The sequence below is a fragment of the Chinchilla lanigera genome, unplaced genomic scaffold (assembly GCF_000276665.1).
Source record: "Chinchilla lanigera isolate Chin_1 unplaced genomic scaffold, ChiLan1.0 scaffold00008, whole genome shotgun sequence".
In the NCBI taxonomy this organism is placed as follows: domain Eukaryota; kingdom Metazoa; phylum Chordata; class Mammalia; order Rodentia; family Chinchillidae; genus Chinchilla; species Chinchilla lanigera.
In genome coordinates, this window is record NW_004955409.1 from 30,818,867 (window position 1) to 30,834,501 (window position 15,635).

At 36.2% G+C, this 15,635-nt stretch overlaps 1 protein-coding gene across 2 annotated transcripts in view; it reads left to right on the forward strand.

The window, feature by feature from the left end:
• Positions 1–15,635, forward strand: part of Prkd1 (protein kinase D1) — a 306,494-nt gene that overhangs the window by 264,772 nt on the left and 26,087 nt on the right. The window contains exons 9-14 of one of the 2 annotated variants that reach the window (XM_013510389.1): positions 926–1,049; positions 2,882–2,959; positions 4,282–4,561; positions 5,634–5,683; positions 7,352–7,424; positions 10,085–10,191. In XM_013510389.1, the coding sequence (XP_013365843.1) occupies positions 926–1,049; positions 2,882–2,959; positions 4,282–4,561; positions 5,634–5,683; positions 7,352–7,424; positions 10,085–10,191 (712 nt within the window). Of the gene's footprint in view, positions 1–925; positions 1,050–2,881; positions 2,960–4,281; positions 4,562–5,624; positions 5,684–7,351; positions 7,425–10,084; positions 10,192–15,635 lie in introns of both variants that reach the window. The other variant, XM_013510390.1, reaches the window with a different exon arrangement.

Here is a 15,635-nt window from a genome sequence, read left to right on the forward strand (position 1 = left end):
AGGCACGGGTGAGGAAAGGTGTCTCAGTTATTTTCCCCTTGCTGGTACAAAACACTCAACACCCACAGCTTGAAGGGCAAAAAGTTTGTTTTGGCTCACAGTCTGTAGCTGGCCAGTTTCAAGGTAGAAATGGGCTGGCCAGTGGGCCCGGGGGAAGAGGAGGTCCTCAGCTGTGGTAGGCAGGAAACAGAGAGATAGGAATGGCCAGAAGAGCTGGGGACACAAATTTACTTTTTCACATCCTGCCCTCCGTGACCACCTTCAGCTCCTCATAGCACAGTCAGCCACTGACATCATCAGTGGTTGCACCCCCATGGTCCAGACACCTTCCACACACAGGAGGCCCCAGCGGCTATCCTAGATCTAACCTGTAACAGGAGGTAAGAGACAGAGACAGAAAGAGACAGGGACAGAGAGGCGCATTGTGGGGTTTGGGGCAGGGACTAAGAGACCAGCATAATTCCATGAATAATAATAATGTAAAAGACAGTTTAGAAAGCAGTTTGTAATTTTTAAGAAATTCCTCAGAGACTAAAATTCACTTGAAAAATACAACCTATAAGTGAATAACCATATACATGTAGTTTGTAATAAATAAGGAAATAAGCTTTCTTGTGTGAATACTGTGGCTTCAATACATTGATAGCCATCTACTGTTCAACTGAAAACTGAGCATATGGGTCAACCCAAAACAAGGTACTTATTACTCTATGTTGAGATCTTTGAAAGGTACATTTAAGGCCCAGCATTCTTCCCAGTACCCCATTTTCTGAACTGCGCTATTCTGCCAGTACCTTTCAATGAAAAAGAAAATGAGATGTGAGATTTTTTGACTTGTGCTCTGACATAATTGAAATAAGGTTTTATTTAAGAAAAGATGTGAATCTGAGAACTTTTCTCTCTCAAAATATTTTGGCTTTTCAAGTCCATCGACAAGCAATAATATCCCCCTCATGAGGGTGGTGCAGTCCATCAAACACACAAAGAGGAAAAGCAGCTCGGTGATGAAGGAAGGATGGATGGTCCACTACACCAGCAAGGACACACTGGTAAGATTCACAGCCAGCAGGTCATGGGCTCTGACTGTTCTCAGAGAAGCTGCTGGCGCCCTCTGAGGACTGTGGGGTGTCTCATGGTGTAGGATCAGATGAAGACATTGCAGATTCTGGAGGTCATGTGAAGTTGAACAAGCACCAGAACTAGAAAAGAAAAATAGCATAGAAAGCAGTTTCGGGAAAACCAAATCATCTACCCTGATTACTGAAATGGTCCCCAGACAACTTGCATGCCCACCTGTTATTTCCAGTGGCCAGCAAAGCGGCAGCATGGCTTTCAGAGCACTTTTCTCAGGCAGCTTCCTCCTTTGTGAGACACAAAAGCACACACTCACAACTTAAAGGAGAAAAGATTTATTTTGGCTCACAGTTACAGCCATGGCAAGTTGGCTCCAAGGCAGGAAGAGCCCAGTTAAATGGCCGAATGGGCAGCTGCTCATCTGATGACAGCCAGGAAACAGAGAAAGGAGGAGGCGGAGATGAAGATAAACCCTTCCGGGTCACAAGCCAGTGACCCACGTCCTCTGACCAGAGCCCACTTCCTAACAGCGCGCTCAGCTCTGAACTCCACAGTGGATTAATTCCCTGAAGAGCATAGGGTCGCCATGTCCATTTACCTTCCCAAAGCCCTGCCTCTGAGCACAGGAGTCTTTAGGGGAACATTCTAGATCTACATCACAACACTACTCTTCTGTGATAGAGAGTTATAAAAGGAACACTGCATTTTAGGGAGTAGGAAAAGACAGTGATGACTATTAATTAGTTCTTAAATATTTAATTGTTCATATAAAATAGTAAAACTCCAGGAGCATAGTCATCCTGTGCTTCACTTGAGTCATTTACATGTCTTGACCCCCATTTCAACGTTAAACTAATTGAAAGGCTGATTTGTGAGTCATTGATAGTGCTTGCTTTATTTCCTCTCATTGAAAGGGTCTTCATCATGTCTTTAAATGACATAACCTAATTGATCTATCTGTAATCTCAGGCTTCTTGCTGGACAATGATAACATCTAGACTTACTGTGAGACTCAACTGAATACTATCTAGTTCTTCTTTGACAGGTTATAGGATATTTGAAGCATATTTAATATATTTGATAAGTCTAAGATTGGTTGCACAGGAAACCACAAATAATGTTGGGAGGGCTTTGGGTCTAAAAAATATGAAAATACACACACATGTACATGCATCATATCCTAATATGAAAGATTTACCTAGGTTCAACAAGAACCTTATCACCAAATTATAATAGGTATGGAGTGAGCTTAAGAGAAGGCAGAATTGCTTGATACACTATTTTAACTTTAAGTTGGTGTCATGGGGTCAAGGTTCCATCCAACAAAGTATTCTTTAGTTCTGTTGTAACATTCAGATTTCTTCTATTGGTAATGGAAGCCAAAATACCTGGCTAGATCAGCAGGACATTTCTTATGTTCTAAAATAAGCATGAATAAACATCATAACTCTTACTAAGCCTTGTTTTAATACAGACTATAAATACATCTTTAGCTCTTCAAGCAGTCAAATTTTAAAATATTTGCCATTGACTGTGCACATACTGACGGCCAGATACTTCCCTGGTTGGTAATACATTATCTTCTTTATTACTCATGACTGTCTGATGTAGATGCAGAAACACATCACACAACATTTGCTATGTAGTGAATTTCTAAAGTCAAATTGAGTGCGAGTTTGTCTTAATCAAAGCCCATGCATTTTCCACCACCAGTTTCTATTTTCCCATTGAGAAAATGTGCTTATTTTTACCAACCTAGAATATATTTAAAGCTTTCAACAGATCCTGCATCTAACTTCTATTTCAGAGGAAACGGCACTATTGGAGATTGGATAGCAAATGCATTACACTCTTCCAAAATGACACAGGAAGCAGGTACTACAAGGTAAATGTGGCTCTTGCTTTGATTGTAGTTCGATATCCTTTCCTGCTTTTTCATCAGCATGCAGAGGATCGGAAATGTGAAATATGTCCAACAGACACGACCATTTCTGTGCTTCCTCTGAGAGATACTTTTTTCTTGTCTACAGTTTACAGATTTCTTAAGAATCTCTTTGTAAGCTCTCGATTCATCTGCAAATCTCACATTTTCCCAGAGAGCCCTTGCAGCTCTAGGAGATGGTGGGAAGAAGGGAGAGGAAACTTAATTGAATATCTTAGCACAGTTGTGTGATTTAACTAGGAAATCAGTGGTCATAGTAGATGAGCTAAAAGTAAATTTCTGGTATCCATTATATCCAGCACATCACTGAGACATTGTAGGATTTCTTCATGCTGGCCAATATTTATAAGGAACACTTTCCTCTAGAGGAATACTTGGCAGCAATTTTCTTTCCATCTCTCTACATTAAATGATACAGAGGTGGCATAATATATGACACAGTAAAACACGACTCTGAAAGAAACTGAAGATGGAAATAGTAGATACTTACTTCTTTAACATGAGTGCAGATTCCAGCATAGTTAATCTGAATTTGCACGGCCACTTTACATTAGCTGCAATAGAAAATTAAGCATTTTGTTTTAAATGTTAATTATTAGTCATTTTTACTTCCTAGGAGACAACATGGCAATTATTTAATATTTGTATGGTTTTTAAAACAACCACTTTTAAAAAAAACAAGGGCCAGGGCTGCGGATTCAGCTCAGCGGCAAAGCGCCTGCCTGGCAAGCGCAAGGTCATGAGTTCGGTACCTGGTACCGGAGAAAAACCAAAAAAATAAAAAATAAAACAAGGGCTATAATTTTTTCCTCATTAAAATTCTCCACTTGTATTTGTATTAACATGTATTGAATCAAATCCTACTTCCTTTCAGTACTTTAAATAGTAAACATTTTAAAACAGTGATGTAAACCTAAATGCATTTTAAAAATATTATCATTTTGCCTTACAGTTTAAAATGTTATCATTCATGTTCCAAGTCTTGGATTTTGATAAAGATTCAAAACCATTATTTTTAACCATGCTTATTTCTGACATGTGATTATTACTAAAAAAATCACTTGTATTTTCTAGAAAAAAGGTGATACTAAGACTCCCTATTATCAAAATATTTTTTAATTTTATGAAAATTACTTAATTTTTAAAAAAACATTTTATACAGATGGTGACTATAATGTTATTTCTCACTGTTCCTGGTGTGAACTTTTATTTAAAAGTTTACATGCTTTTGCAAAACTACATTGAGAACACCGTTCCTTCCACAGGAAATTCCTTTGTCAGAAATTTTATCTCTGGAAGCAGCAAAAACTTCAGCATCAATTCCTAATGGAGTTAATCCTCACTGTTTTGAAATCACTACGACAAATGTAGTGTATTATGTGGGTGAAGATGTGGTCAACCCTTCGAGCCCCCCACCAAATAACAGTGTCCTCACCAGCGGCGTTGGTGCAGATGTGGCCAGGAGGTGGGAGATGGCCATCCAGCATGCCCTCATGCCCGTCATCCCCAAGGGCTCCTCTGTGAGTTCAGGAAGCAGCTCACACAGTAAGTCCGCCTTTTTGTCAGCTCACACGAAGCTCAATCTGCCCACCTCTGACTCAGTAAACAGATATTCTGACTTTCCCAAAAACAAAATTAAGAAAAAGTCCTTGATGGTGGATTTAGCTTGTTGGAAAACACAGCACCTCTAAGTAGAAGCTGCTCCACTGTCTTTTTTTTTTTTTTTTTTTTTCTTTTTGAGACAGGGTCTCGCTATGCAGTTCAGGCTGGCCTTGAGCTCACTTTGTAGCCCAGGCTGGTCTTGAACTCCTGCCTCAATCTCTGGAGTGTTGGGATTATAGGCATGCATCACCACACCTAGCTTTCCACTGTCTTGATCTTTCATTATTATTATTATTTTTTTACAAATTCGCATACTCCTGTGTATTAGGCAATTACAGATCTTTAGAGGTATCAGTCATAAAAGAAATCATCTAATCAGTTTGTGCTTGATCTAGAATGCCACAAATAGGAATTAATTTATTTCCCCAAAGTCAGCTAACATAGCAATCTATACAGGTCTCTTAGTGTGAGAACTACTCAATAACTCTTGATAATCTTATTCGAGGAGTAAACCTCTGTTCATTAGTAAAAAAGATCTAATCTGCTACCATGCAACCAGGATAAAGTATTGTGGATGAACTGTAAAAAGAATTTTAGAGGACTATCTGTAGAAAAGTGTAATTTTAAGTGTCATAAAGGTTTCTACAGCCAACACATTCACAGAATGTTTGTGATTATTTTTGCCTGATTATTTTTTATTTCACCTGAGATCTCTATTTTAATGCCTAAAACAAGCCCAGAAAGTTAATGATTTGCCTATTTTACAGGTAAAGAAATTGGTCTAGAGAGATCAGTATTTGAACCCAAGTCCTCTGACTCCTAAACTGACAAAATTCTATATTTTTGAAAACCAAGTACAGAATGAGTTTATAGCTTTAAAAGGAAACAAATATCCTAATGGAAATTGCTATGATTTATTTAAAACCAGTCCTATAGGAATGATATTTACTTATTTTGCTATTACTTCTTCAACTGACATTTTTGTGTTTGTATTTTCAACATACATTTCCAGAAGATATTTCTTTGAGCATTTCTGTATCAAATTGCCAGATTCAAGAAAATGTGGTGAGTATGTATATACTAATACCAAACTCAGCAATGTGATTATTAGAATATAAGAATATAAAATAGATTTTTATTAATCTGAAGTTTTAATTTTTCAATGTTTTCCTGAAAGCAAAATAAGTATCTACTTGAATATTTTTCATTCTAGGAAATACTATGATATGTTTGTTTATGTTTTTGTTATAATCTGGTCCACAATGTAGCACCAGTTTATAACAATAACAAGTTATCTATTTATAGCAATAGTTATCTATTTTCATCCTAGAAGACAGGCATTTACAATGTGATACCTGATTTTCACATATTTACCTTTCTCTCTCTCTCTCTCTTTTTTTTTTTTTTTTTTGGTAGTAATAGGGATTTCACCCAGGGCCTGGTACATGCCACTCAGTCAATCTCTTTACCACTGATCTATACCCCTAGCCCTTGATTTTGAAATTTTAATGGTCAGTGTTGCACAACAAAATAAATACACAAATAAAATAAATTCATTGACTTGCATGGATAGTTTCACCATGCCTTTGTTCTCACCCTTTGTACCTAGGATTACTGTCAAATACCAAGACTGCAGGCCCTCTTGCAGCTCAACTAGTTGTGCATACCAAGGCAACCTCAAGAAATTTTCATATATCGGACTTCACGGGTCCACACTCTGGCACCCTAATCACCTGTGCCAACCAAATCCATTCTTTCCGTTTGTTTCTTGAAAATTACAGATCAGAAATGTTATCACTATCACATTTGCTTTTTATGTTATATTGTCAGTATACCTGTAGCCAAAAAGTCACAAGGCCTTTTCCACCTCATTCTAGTGACTTGAAGCCTTTGTTCTATTTTTCCCACTATACCTATGACCAAAAGAAAGGCATGTATGCCTTGGTACTACTGATTTGAGTTTGCTTTTGAAAGAAGACCTGCTTAAGCTCTATCCATCACAACTGTATCTTTGCAACACTTGCCAAATTTGCATAAATTTAAACAAAAAGTCCAAGAGAAATTAGACAACTTCATAGTGAGTGTCAAATGAACTCTTCAGCAGTCAATCACAATCTAGGTGAAAATCATCCTTTATTCAGAAATTATTATTTCGACACAGAAGAGAGGAGAGTTTGAGAACTTTTTACCTTCAGAAATGATAAAAATGGAATTGTGTGGCTGCTTCACAGATAAGACTTTCATGGTGGGCTGCCATTCTTCTAGAGTTTCTCTGATCATTCATGGTGCCACAGACCCTCTTTATTTCATATAGATTCATGTGGGTGTGGGCAACTAACCAGGGAGCAGCCTTATGATTCTCGCCAAATGTCCCACAGACACATGACTGGAATCCATGAACATTTAATCAAATTTCTAAATACCATTTCAACAAGCAACTTCCTCTCTGCATACTTAAAGGACATTATGTATTTTAGAATCTTATTTTTCTCTATTAAAACATATTCATAGCGCAAAAGAAAAGCTCTAACACTTAAGATCAGAGTAGTTTTCACAATATTACATTAATTAAAATGCTCTGAATACTATAGTCATTGGAATTTTATCAAGCATTTATAATTTTGTAAAATATTTAACAGTATTTATAATACGTTTAAATAAAATTATATAATTTATTAAGAATAACACTTTGTTCCCTGTCATTTTTGTTTTTCATTGGACTTGTACCCAAAGGACATCAGCACAGTGTATCAGATTTTTCCTGATGAAGTACTAGGTTCTGGACAGTTTGGAATTGTTTACGGAGGTAAGTTAGTCCACACAGGTAATATTTTCTAGAAAGAAATTAAAAACCAGGACTTTGTGTAAGTATGCTTGTGTTTTTATATTTTACCATTTAAAAATATCTCTTTAGAAAATCCTTCTTTGAAAAACTAGTATATATCTATTTTGAAAGTTTTCTACCCTTAAAAAACTGATTTTGATTAAATATTGACAAATTATATACAATAATGAAGCAATTTGATTTATTTAGGCAAACATTAAAAGTCAAGGAAGTTACAATTCACAAACAAATTAGTTCTACTTTCTTCAGTATGTTTGATTAGAACACCTACAGAAATCTATTTATGTTAACTTCACAAAAATTTCTTTAACTTTGTGATGTCTTTAACAATGTATCTGTTTCAGTACAAGTTAACTTCTTTTAACTTCTGAAGTAAAATGCTAGGTTTTTACCTTTTGTCTTCCTGTCAAGTCTTTGGTGAATTTCTTTGAACTTCTGTTTTAAACTCTAACCTATTCAATCAGATTTTTAAAACTTAGGTAACATTCAATACTCCTGTTTTCCCTTGATAAAAATTACATCACAAATTTTACTTTCTTATCATAAGGATGCCCTCAATTTTACTTATGATTAGACAATGTCATATTTTGAATTTAAAAACTAAGTTATATTCTGTTTTACAAAGTCATTTGGATTCTCATAAAAATACTCCAGAGACTTTTTTTTTTGATAGAAAACCTGTCAATGAATCAACAACCAATGTGCTGTTTGTTAATGCTAACTGGTGTGATTGGGGAGACCAAGTGTTAGATTATTGTTCTACATAGTAATATGCAAAAAATGAAATCACAAGAGAGGTGGTACTTGACATATATACCTGCACAATGTGTGCGAGTAAGGTAGGGTTGAGAAATTAGATCAGAAAGACCAGCAAGTGTCAGATAATTTGGAACATCAACACTGCAAGAGCCTGTGTAGGAGGAGCCCTGCACTTGGAAAACTAAAATATTAAAACCAGACCCATTGGATGAAGCAGAGGTGAACTGGTTTTCAGAAGAGAGCCAACCCCTATAGTGTCAGAGGAATATTGATAAAATAAGCTGTGGTTTTGTAGATAGCAGCAGCAAAAAAATGCCACAGGTGAAACAGAGCATAGCAAGTCAGAGTAAAGGGTGATGTTATGAAAACAGAGGTCACAAAACAAAGCAGTGTGGTAGTGAAGGAAAGCACAGGAAAACATCCAAGAATGGAGAATGAATAGTAAGAACAGGATGTAGGATAAAAGAGCACCAGATTTATAGCAAATGTGGAAATAATAGAATTTCAAGTTAGTTTGTATATGACCACAGCTTTTGAGAACTATTTTCTGTTTCCATTTACATTTTACGTTTTCAGATTCAATCAATGCTACTATATTCTGTACTTACTACAGTATAGTGGTATAGAAGTTAAGAGTTGGGGTCTCCGTGGACCTTCTAAAAGGTCATGAGAAATGCATGGGGTATGGTATATAGAAAGACCTATCATGCAATGATGATGATGATGCTGGTGATGATGATAGTAAATTTCCTTTGAGTGTTATGTGGATACTTGGTGTACTTTTTCTTTCACCTAACCGTCACAACAGTGGTACCACTGAAGACAAGAAATCTAAAATCCTGAAAGATTCAGTGATTTGCTTGAGATTATGCAGCTAGTAAATGGCAGAGCCAGGGCTCTATTGAAGGTGTGTGGAACCCATGGCGCAGGGCTCAAGTGCAACCCTGGACAGCTAATAATGTAGCCTCAAAAGAGTCTGTGATTTTGAGCAACATTTTTCATGTCTCTATTGCATGGTGCTTGAGTGCAGCCTGCATGGATGACAATGGAATGCTATGTGGGGTGGCCACAGTGCGGTGCTAGCTCTGCCTGCTGTGCCCGTCACGTTCAGTTCTATCGAAATGCGAAATCCGTGAGGCTCAGAGGTTGCATGCGCTTTGTGCGCATGTGCAACATGACTAGTACAAAGCATCAGTTACCATGAATATTTCACTCTCCCTATGTACGTGTGCCCCTGTGAAGACCAGCACTGACTGTTGTTAAGCAGACATGTACATTTCCTTATTTAATTATTGAATTGGGTTTTTTTTTCTGTTATTTTTAGTGTTACAATAAAAGTATTTTTGAAAAGTATTTTCATTTCTTACATACATTAACTATATCATATACTTTATATGCAGCCCAAGACCATTTCTCTTTGTTCATTGTGCCCTAGGTGTGCCAGAAACTTGGACACTCATGTAATGCTTTTCCCTATAATATACATTAGTTTTTCAGTACTTTAAAATTATACTTTCTTAAGTAAGGCATTTTTACTGTTGATGTGAATATTTTTCCGCTGGGCATATCAATATCCTGTGTCTAAAATACATATTTTTATGAGAAAATATTAGATAGTTGATAGACAGCTGCATACCTATAGCTTTTCATGGCCCAATTCTTTTATGCTCTAAATTGCGGCTAATTTGATATAGAATAATGCATTAAGAAATTAAATTTTTATGAAAATGTCAGTGTTTCTCAAAAATGTTGATTTATTCAGTGAAACATTTTTATCATTTGTATAACTGTCCTTATAAATTTTTGTGTTTTTTAATATTAATATTTAATGATGCTGTATGTTTTTTTCTTTTACTTTAAAGGAAAACATCGTAAGACAGGAAGAGATGTGGCTATTAAGATCATTGATAAGTTAAGATTTCCAACAAAACAAGAAAGCCAGCTTCGTAATGAGGTTGCCATTCTACAGGTACTCATTTTAGAGCTGTAAGGAACCCTCCACTTCTACAAAGCAAAGTTATCCAAATATCTGCAGCATAGATATTTAAAGCACTTTAAAATAACTAAAAACTCAAATCAAGTATCAAACTACTGCCTGAGGATGATGTTTCCTGAATCTAGGCAGCAGGTCCTCTTTTTCCTGTATTTAATTCTAGGTTTTAATACGTTATTAATATTCATTAATGGGTAATGTTTCAGCATTTGCTCATAATGGACATGCTGAGACCATTTTGTTTTACATTACCAGTGACCTTGTCTTCATAAACATTCTTCCTCTATGCTGTGATAATTACATGACTTGAGCATTTACTGTCAGCATATCAAGTATTTGAGGAAGATATGCCTGAGAAGCAAATCATCTTGATTTTATTAACGTCCTCTTCTCCTTATATGTGATACAGAGCATGTCACTTGACTCCTCTCATTAATAAAAGTCCCCTTTTAAGCCAGAATGTGTTAATAAAAGTTACTATGTGGTATATGTAACTTTTGTATGCATTAAAACTTGTTTTTTGCAGACCAGAGGGAAATTGTGAAGTTGCTTGCCTAATGTGGTCAGCATAGCTATCTTCTATGCACTATTTAGACCATTGGTAGAGCCAATTTTCATATAACTTCTGTAATTTTGTACTTATGAAGCTGATCTTAATTTCTAATTCAGTTTTATTAATTTTCTTGTAAATATTACCAGCAAAAAAAGTAGATCACATTTTTTCACTTATTAATTTAATTACCATTTATTGAATTCTACACAGTAAATTAAAAAGACATGATTTCTACCCTAAATAAGCTCATATACGCAGACTCCAAAAAATAATAATATCTTTTATACTTAAAAAACTGATTTTTCTGAGACTGAGAATTTCTAAAAATGGTGTTTTGTGCTTTTTGACAACCAATGTAACACAGAAGAAGATAACTACGTGAGAAAATAACTACAGAACTTTAAATTCAGGGCCCAGCATTTGCTATTCAGTTACCAGGAAGAGATTTTTAAAAAGCTCTCCTTAACTTGGCAATACTGGATCATAAATAACAGGTGAAAATACGGTTTCTGACATCTTCCCAGACCTGGCCCCTACTTCTCCTGTCGCTAGTCCACGTCTCCTCAGGCAAATCTCTTTGCAGAGAAAGACCACCAGTGCTGGAATGTGTACCTGAGAATTCCATGATTAGCATCTTTCTAGGCTGTATTGCAACTGCAGAAAACTAGCGTATGTTGAGAGTCTAATTTTCTGTGTGTAAGCTTTTTAATTGGCTCTTCAGAGTCAGTCAACATTTTATTAGCTGCTGACTTTGTAAAGAGGTAGAAAAGAATAAAATACACCTAAGTGTAAACAACTTCCCATCGCCTCTTCTAAAATATGAGTTGCAAGCAACTCCAATGCAATAAAGAGACATGTGGAAAATTTTCTCTGATGTGGTGTCCTAAAAAGAATTTAGTTAGGTTGAGAGTCAAATTCTGACCCTCAAGCATCTGAAGATACCAGATGTTTTTCATATTGTCATTATAGGCCGAAAACTCAAAACTCCTCATCACTGATCCCTCAACCACACGATCCCTGATCATTCTTTGTTTCATTAGTGAAACTAGTGTGTATTGAGTTGCTACCCCAAGCTGAGCACTCTTCTGGTTCAGACCACACAGCATGACAAGGATACACAGAGGTCCTTCCTCTTACAGGTCTTGCCATTGAATTACTTAGCTCTGCCTCTAGAACGGATGTTTACACATGTTTATGTGTTAAATTTTTAATCACATAACCTGTACAGTTATTTTTTTCTTGGCATAATTAAAGATAAGTTTTGGTAGTTTTTATTTCCATCATAAAGCTGCCATTGTTTCACAATGTGTTTTGCCAGTCTGCATTTCCCTTTCATGTTCTCCTTGCTTCCAGTGTCCTGACCAAGTTACGCTGCATTATTTCTTTCACTATCTTTTCACACTATTGTGACTTATAGCTTGTATTTGACTACCCGAGTGGATTGTGAACGCTTTCAAGGGTTTCACTCGTATTTATTTGGTCCAGAAACCTTTCAGTGTATTAAAATAATGAAATAAAGTGCTTTACAGTATTACTGAAAACCTTACATTTTTCATTAATTGACTATAAATGATTCCTGCCTAAGAAACAGAAAGAATGGCAACAAAGTGAAAACGCGCATAGAGAGTGTATTTTCAGAAAAATATATTAGTATTAAGCATTTGATTTTAGGCTGGTTAGTTTGGGGTAGAAGTAGCAAAGCAAAGAGGAAGTGTACCAAGGGAAGAATTATAAGACTGACGTGCCTATGAAGCATTTGAGCTGAGAGCCACCTTAAGGCCCCACCTGTGATGAGATGACAGATAACTTCCTCAAAATGGATGAGCTCCTCTGGGGATGCGATTCAGTTATGCCTAAATCATTTAGAGAGATTCAAGGATGAAGAGCTGGTTGGAAAGAAGATCTAGAATAGTGAAGAGGAAGGTTTTAAAAAGAAACAATCAAAGCTGTTGAAGCACTGAGATTAGTCAAGAGAGAGAAAGATTTAAAAAGTACAGGGTGATAGTTGGGTGGAGTTGAAGATCAAAGGAATGGCAAAAAGGGCCATGTATTTATTCTAAGAAAGATGTGAGTATATTTAATTTACGGCTCAGTGAGTTCATGAATTTTTCTCTATATTCTATATTCAGTATATTTATAAGTCCAAAGTGCTACCATATATTGTAACATAAACAGAAGCTACAATATTATTCCTTATATAGATAAAGAAAAGTTATATTTTAAAGAAAGGAAAAATAATAATTCCATCAATTAGAATTATATCCATACATATTATTATAAAGGTTTTATGTATTGTGATATTTTGCTGTTAGAAAATAAAAATTAGTTTTACTACATAAACTTTTGTTGATAACTTATATTAAGTATATTATGCCAATATGATTTACTTTAAAGTGTCTAAGAGTTTTAAGATGTAGTTACATGTTGATAAATTTTTGTAACATTCCTAATAACCATAAAACAACTGTCCTTTTATTCTTAGCTTGTTGACTTGAAAAAATCCAAAATAAAATATAAATTGGATTTCCTGGGAGTTTTTTTTTTAATAAATTTAATATTTACATTAACATCCTGCTGAAGCATCATAATAATGAAATATTGCAGATAATGAATACCTAGGTTACACAGAGAATATGAAGTGGAAAAAGAAAGGAAAATTCTACTTTTTCTCAAGTGTTGTATAAGTAAAGGTGCTTTATTTTATTTTAGAAAAAAAAATTTCATGAGGAAATAATAACCAAATAACAATAATTATTACACTATGTATCATTATCTTCAAAGTAGTTACTGAGTATAAGACATAAACCAAAATGATTCTTACACAAAAAGAAACAAACAGATAATAACACAAACCTTGCTTTTCAGCAAACCAAGACAAACTAGTAGTATAAATGAAATCAATTAGCATATTTTGCAGTATTTCCAAATCAGTGGAATTTATAATTTGCGTGCTTCTAGGGATTACTTATATGTCCAGAGAAACAGAATTTTATTCCTTAAAAATAGTGAAATAATATCTTTGATTGACTTCAATCACACAGTTTTTCTGAAGTTCCAGGGAAAACAGCAAAAGACTACAGCTCTGGGCAGGAAAACTTGTATAAGTAGGAACTTCTAAAGGTAAATTGTTGCCACTCGGTGGTATCATTCTACTAAAAAACACAACTGGTGCAGTGAAGCATAGCACATGCGTCAGCCAGCGGGACAGGGTGCATAAGTGACTCCTAAAATTGATGATGAAATGCTCTGCCCGAATTGGAGGCCAGCTGTAGCCCTGAAGTATTTCCTTTAACTTACTCAGCTGAGGACCCCCAGGTCTAGAGTCCAACAGGAGCAACAGAGACCAAGTTAGGAGGACCAAAGATTCCATAAAAAAATAACTGATTCATCCAGTCAGTGGCTCCATCTGTAGCTACACGTTGTTCACCACTAAGAACTTTAAAATGGGGGTATCCAGTTTCACCTCCTTTCCATAGCTGTGACCCAAAGCCTAGAAGTACATTTTGTTCTTGCTCTTGCCAGAAAGTCCAAACTCAGGTCAGCAATACTGATGTCATCTCATTGCTTTGGACACCTGCTAAAAGGACGTCCAGAGCCTGCCCCTTGGCTGGTCCAACAAAAGCCAGTATATCCTTTACCATATAGAGAAGGTTTGCATTTTCTCTCAATCCATGCCCAGAATCAACTGTGTCTTACCAGATGAGACTTCCACCCCTCTGAATTTCACAGGTGGTACAAATCATGGAGTTAATAGCATATTCCCTCATGTGTGCAATCATTCTCTTGTGTCGTGTAACAGAGGATGATCCAGTTAGCATGCTACCATCAAGATAATGGAACCAAATAATATATCCCTGAGACAATATCTAGAATGTCCATTGCTTTTCCTTGCAAGTCAAGACAGTTGGTCTTGTAAGTCTAGTTGCAAAAGAATACTGAAAACAGCATTAGCTAAATCTAGGACAGTATACACTGAACCAAGAGTGGATGTGATTTTTTGCAGTACCTGGATAATGTTAGGCACCACATCTTGTCTATCTCCTCGTATTCCGACAGTCCTCCTCAAGCTCCCATCATGCTTTCTTTTTAATGAGCCACACAGGGCTGATAAAGGCAGTGTGGGCAGACCGTAAAATTCCAGTCTACTTCCAAAATCCACAGTTCTTGCGTGTTTCCCCAATCTCAGAATGTCCACCTGGTGGCTTGTATTGCCTGCCATTTCTTGTCTGCCTGGCAGTGGGAAGGCTAACAGGATTGCATTTAGATTGTTTTCTCTCTCAGCACCATCTTTATAGACTGATCATTATCATCTGCACAGCTCATTTTCAGTTCTTCATTTCTCATCCTCAGGAAAATAATGAAGTCAAAGAAAGGTTTTCACAAATTACATAAGGAAGGATTAGCACGGTGGGAAGGAATCTCCTGACAATGGTAGATATGTGTGTTCTAGGATCATTAAATGAAGCAGAAATTATAAGAGACTGTAATTAGAAAATGGAGAAGATGGTGTAGTCTTGTCTCAGTTCTGGAAAAACTGGCAGCAAGGAGAACTAACAAAGCGACTGCTTCAGTACTGTACTTTGAGAAAGATACTTCATGCCTCACCAAAAGTTCTGTGCCACAAAATATTCTGCTATCTCCTCTGTTGTCATTTAGAATTTAGACCCTGGATGCATCATTTTCAACTCGTTTTTCCTACCAGAGCATGAGCTAAATCATTAAGTCCTTTAATTGAAAAGTTAGTCAGAAGTCCTCATGTTAATGTTACATTGTACCTAAAAACGTACGGAAAAGCCAGGATTGGTGATACAAGCCTGTAATCCCAGTTGGAGACTGACGCAGGAGCATCACAAATTCGAGCCTAAAC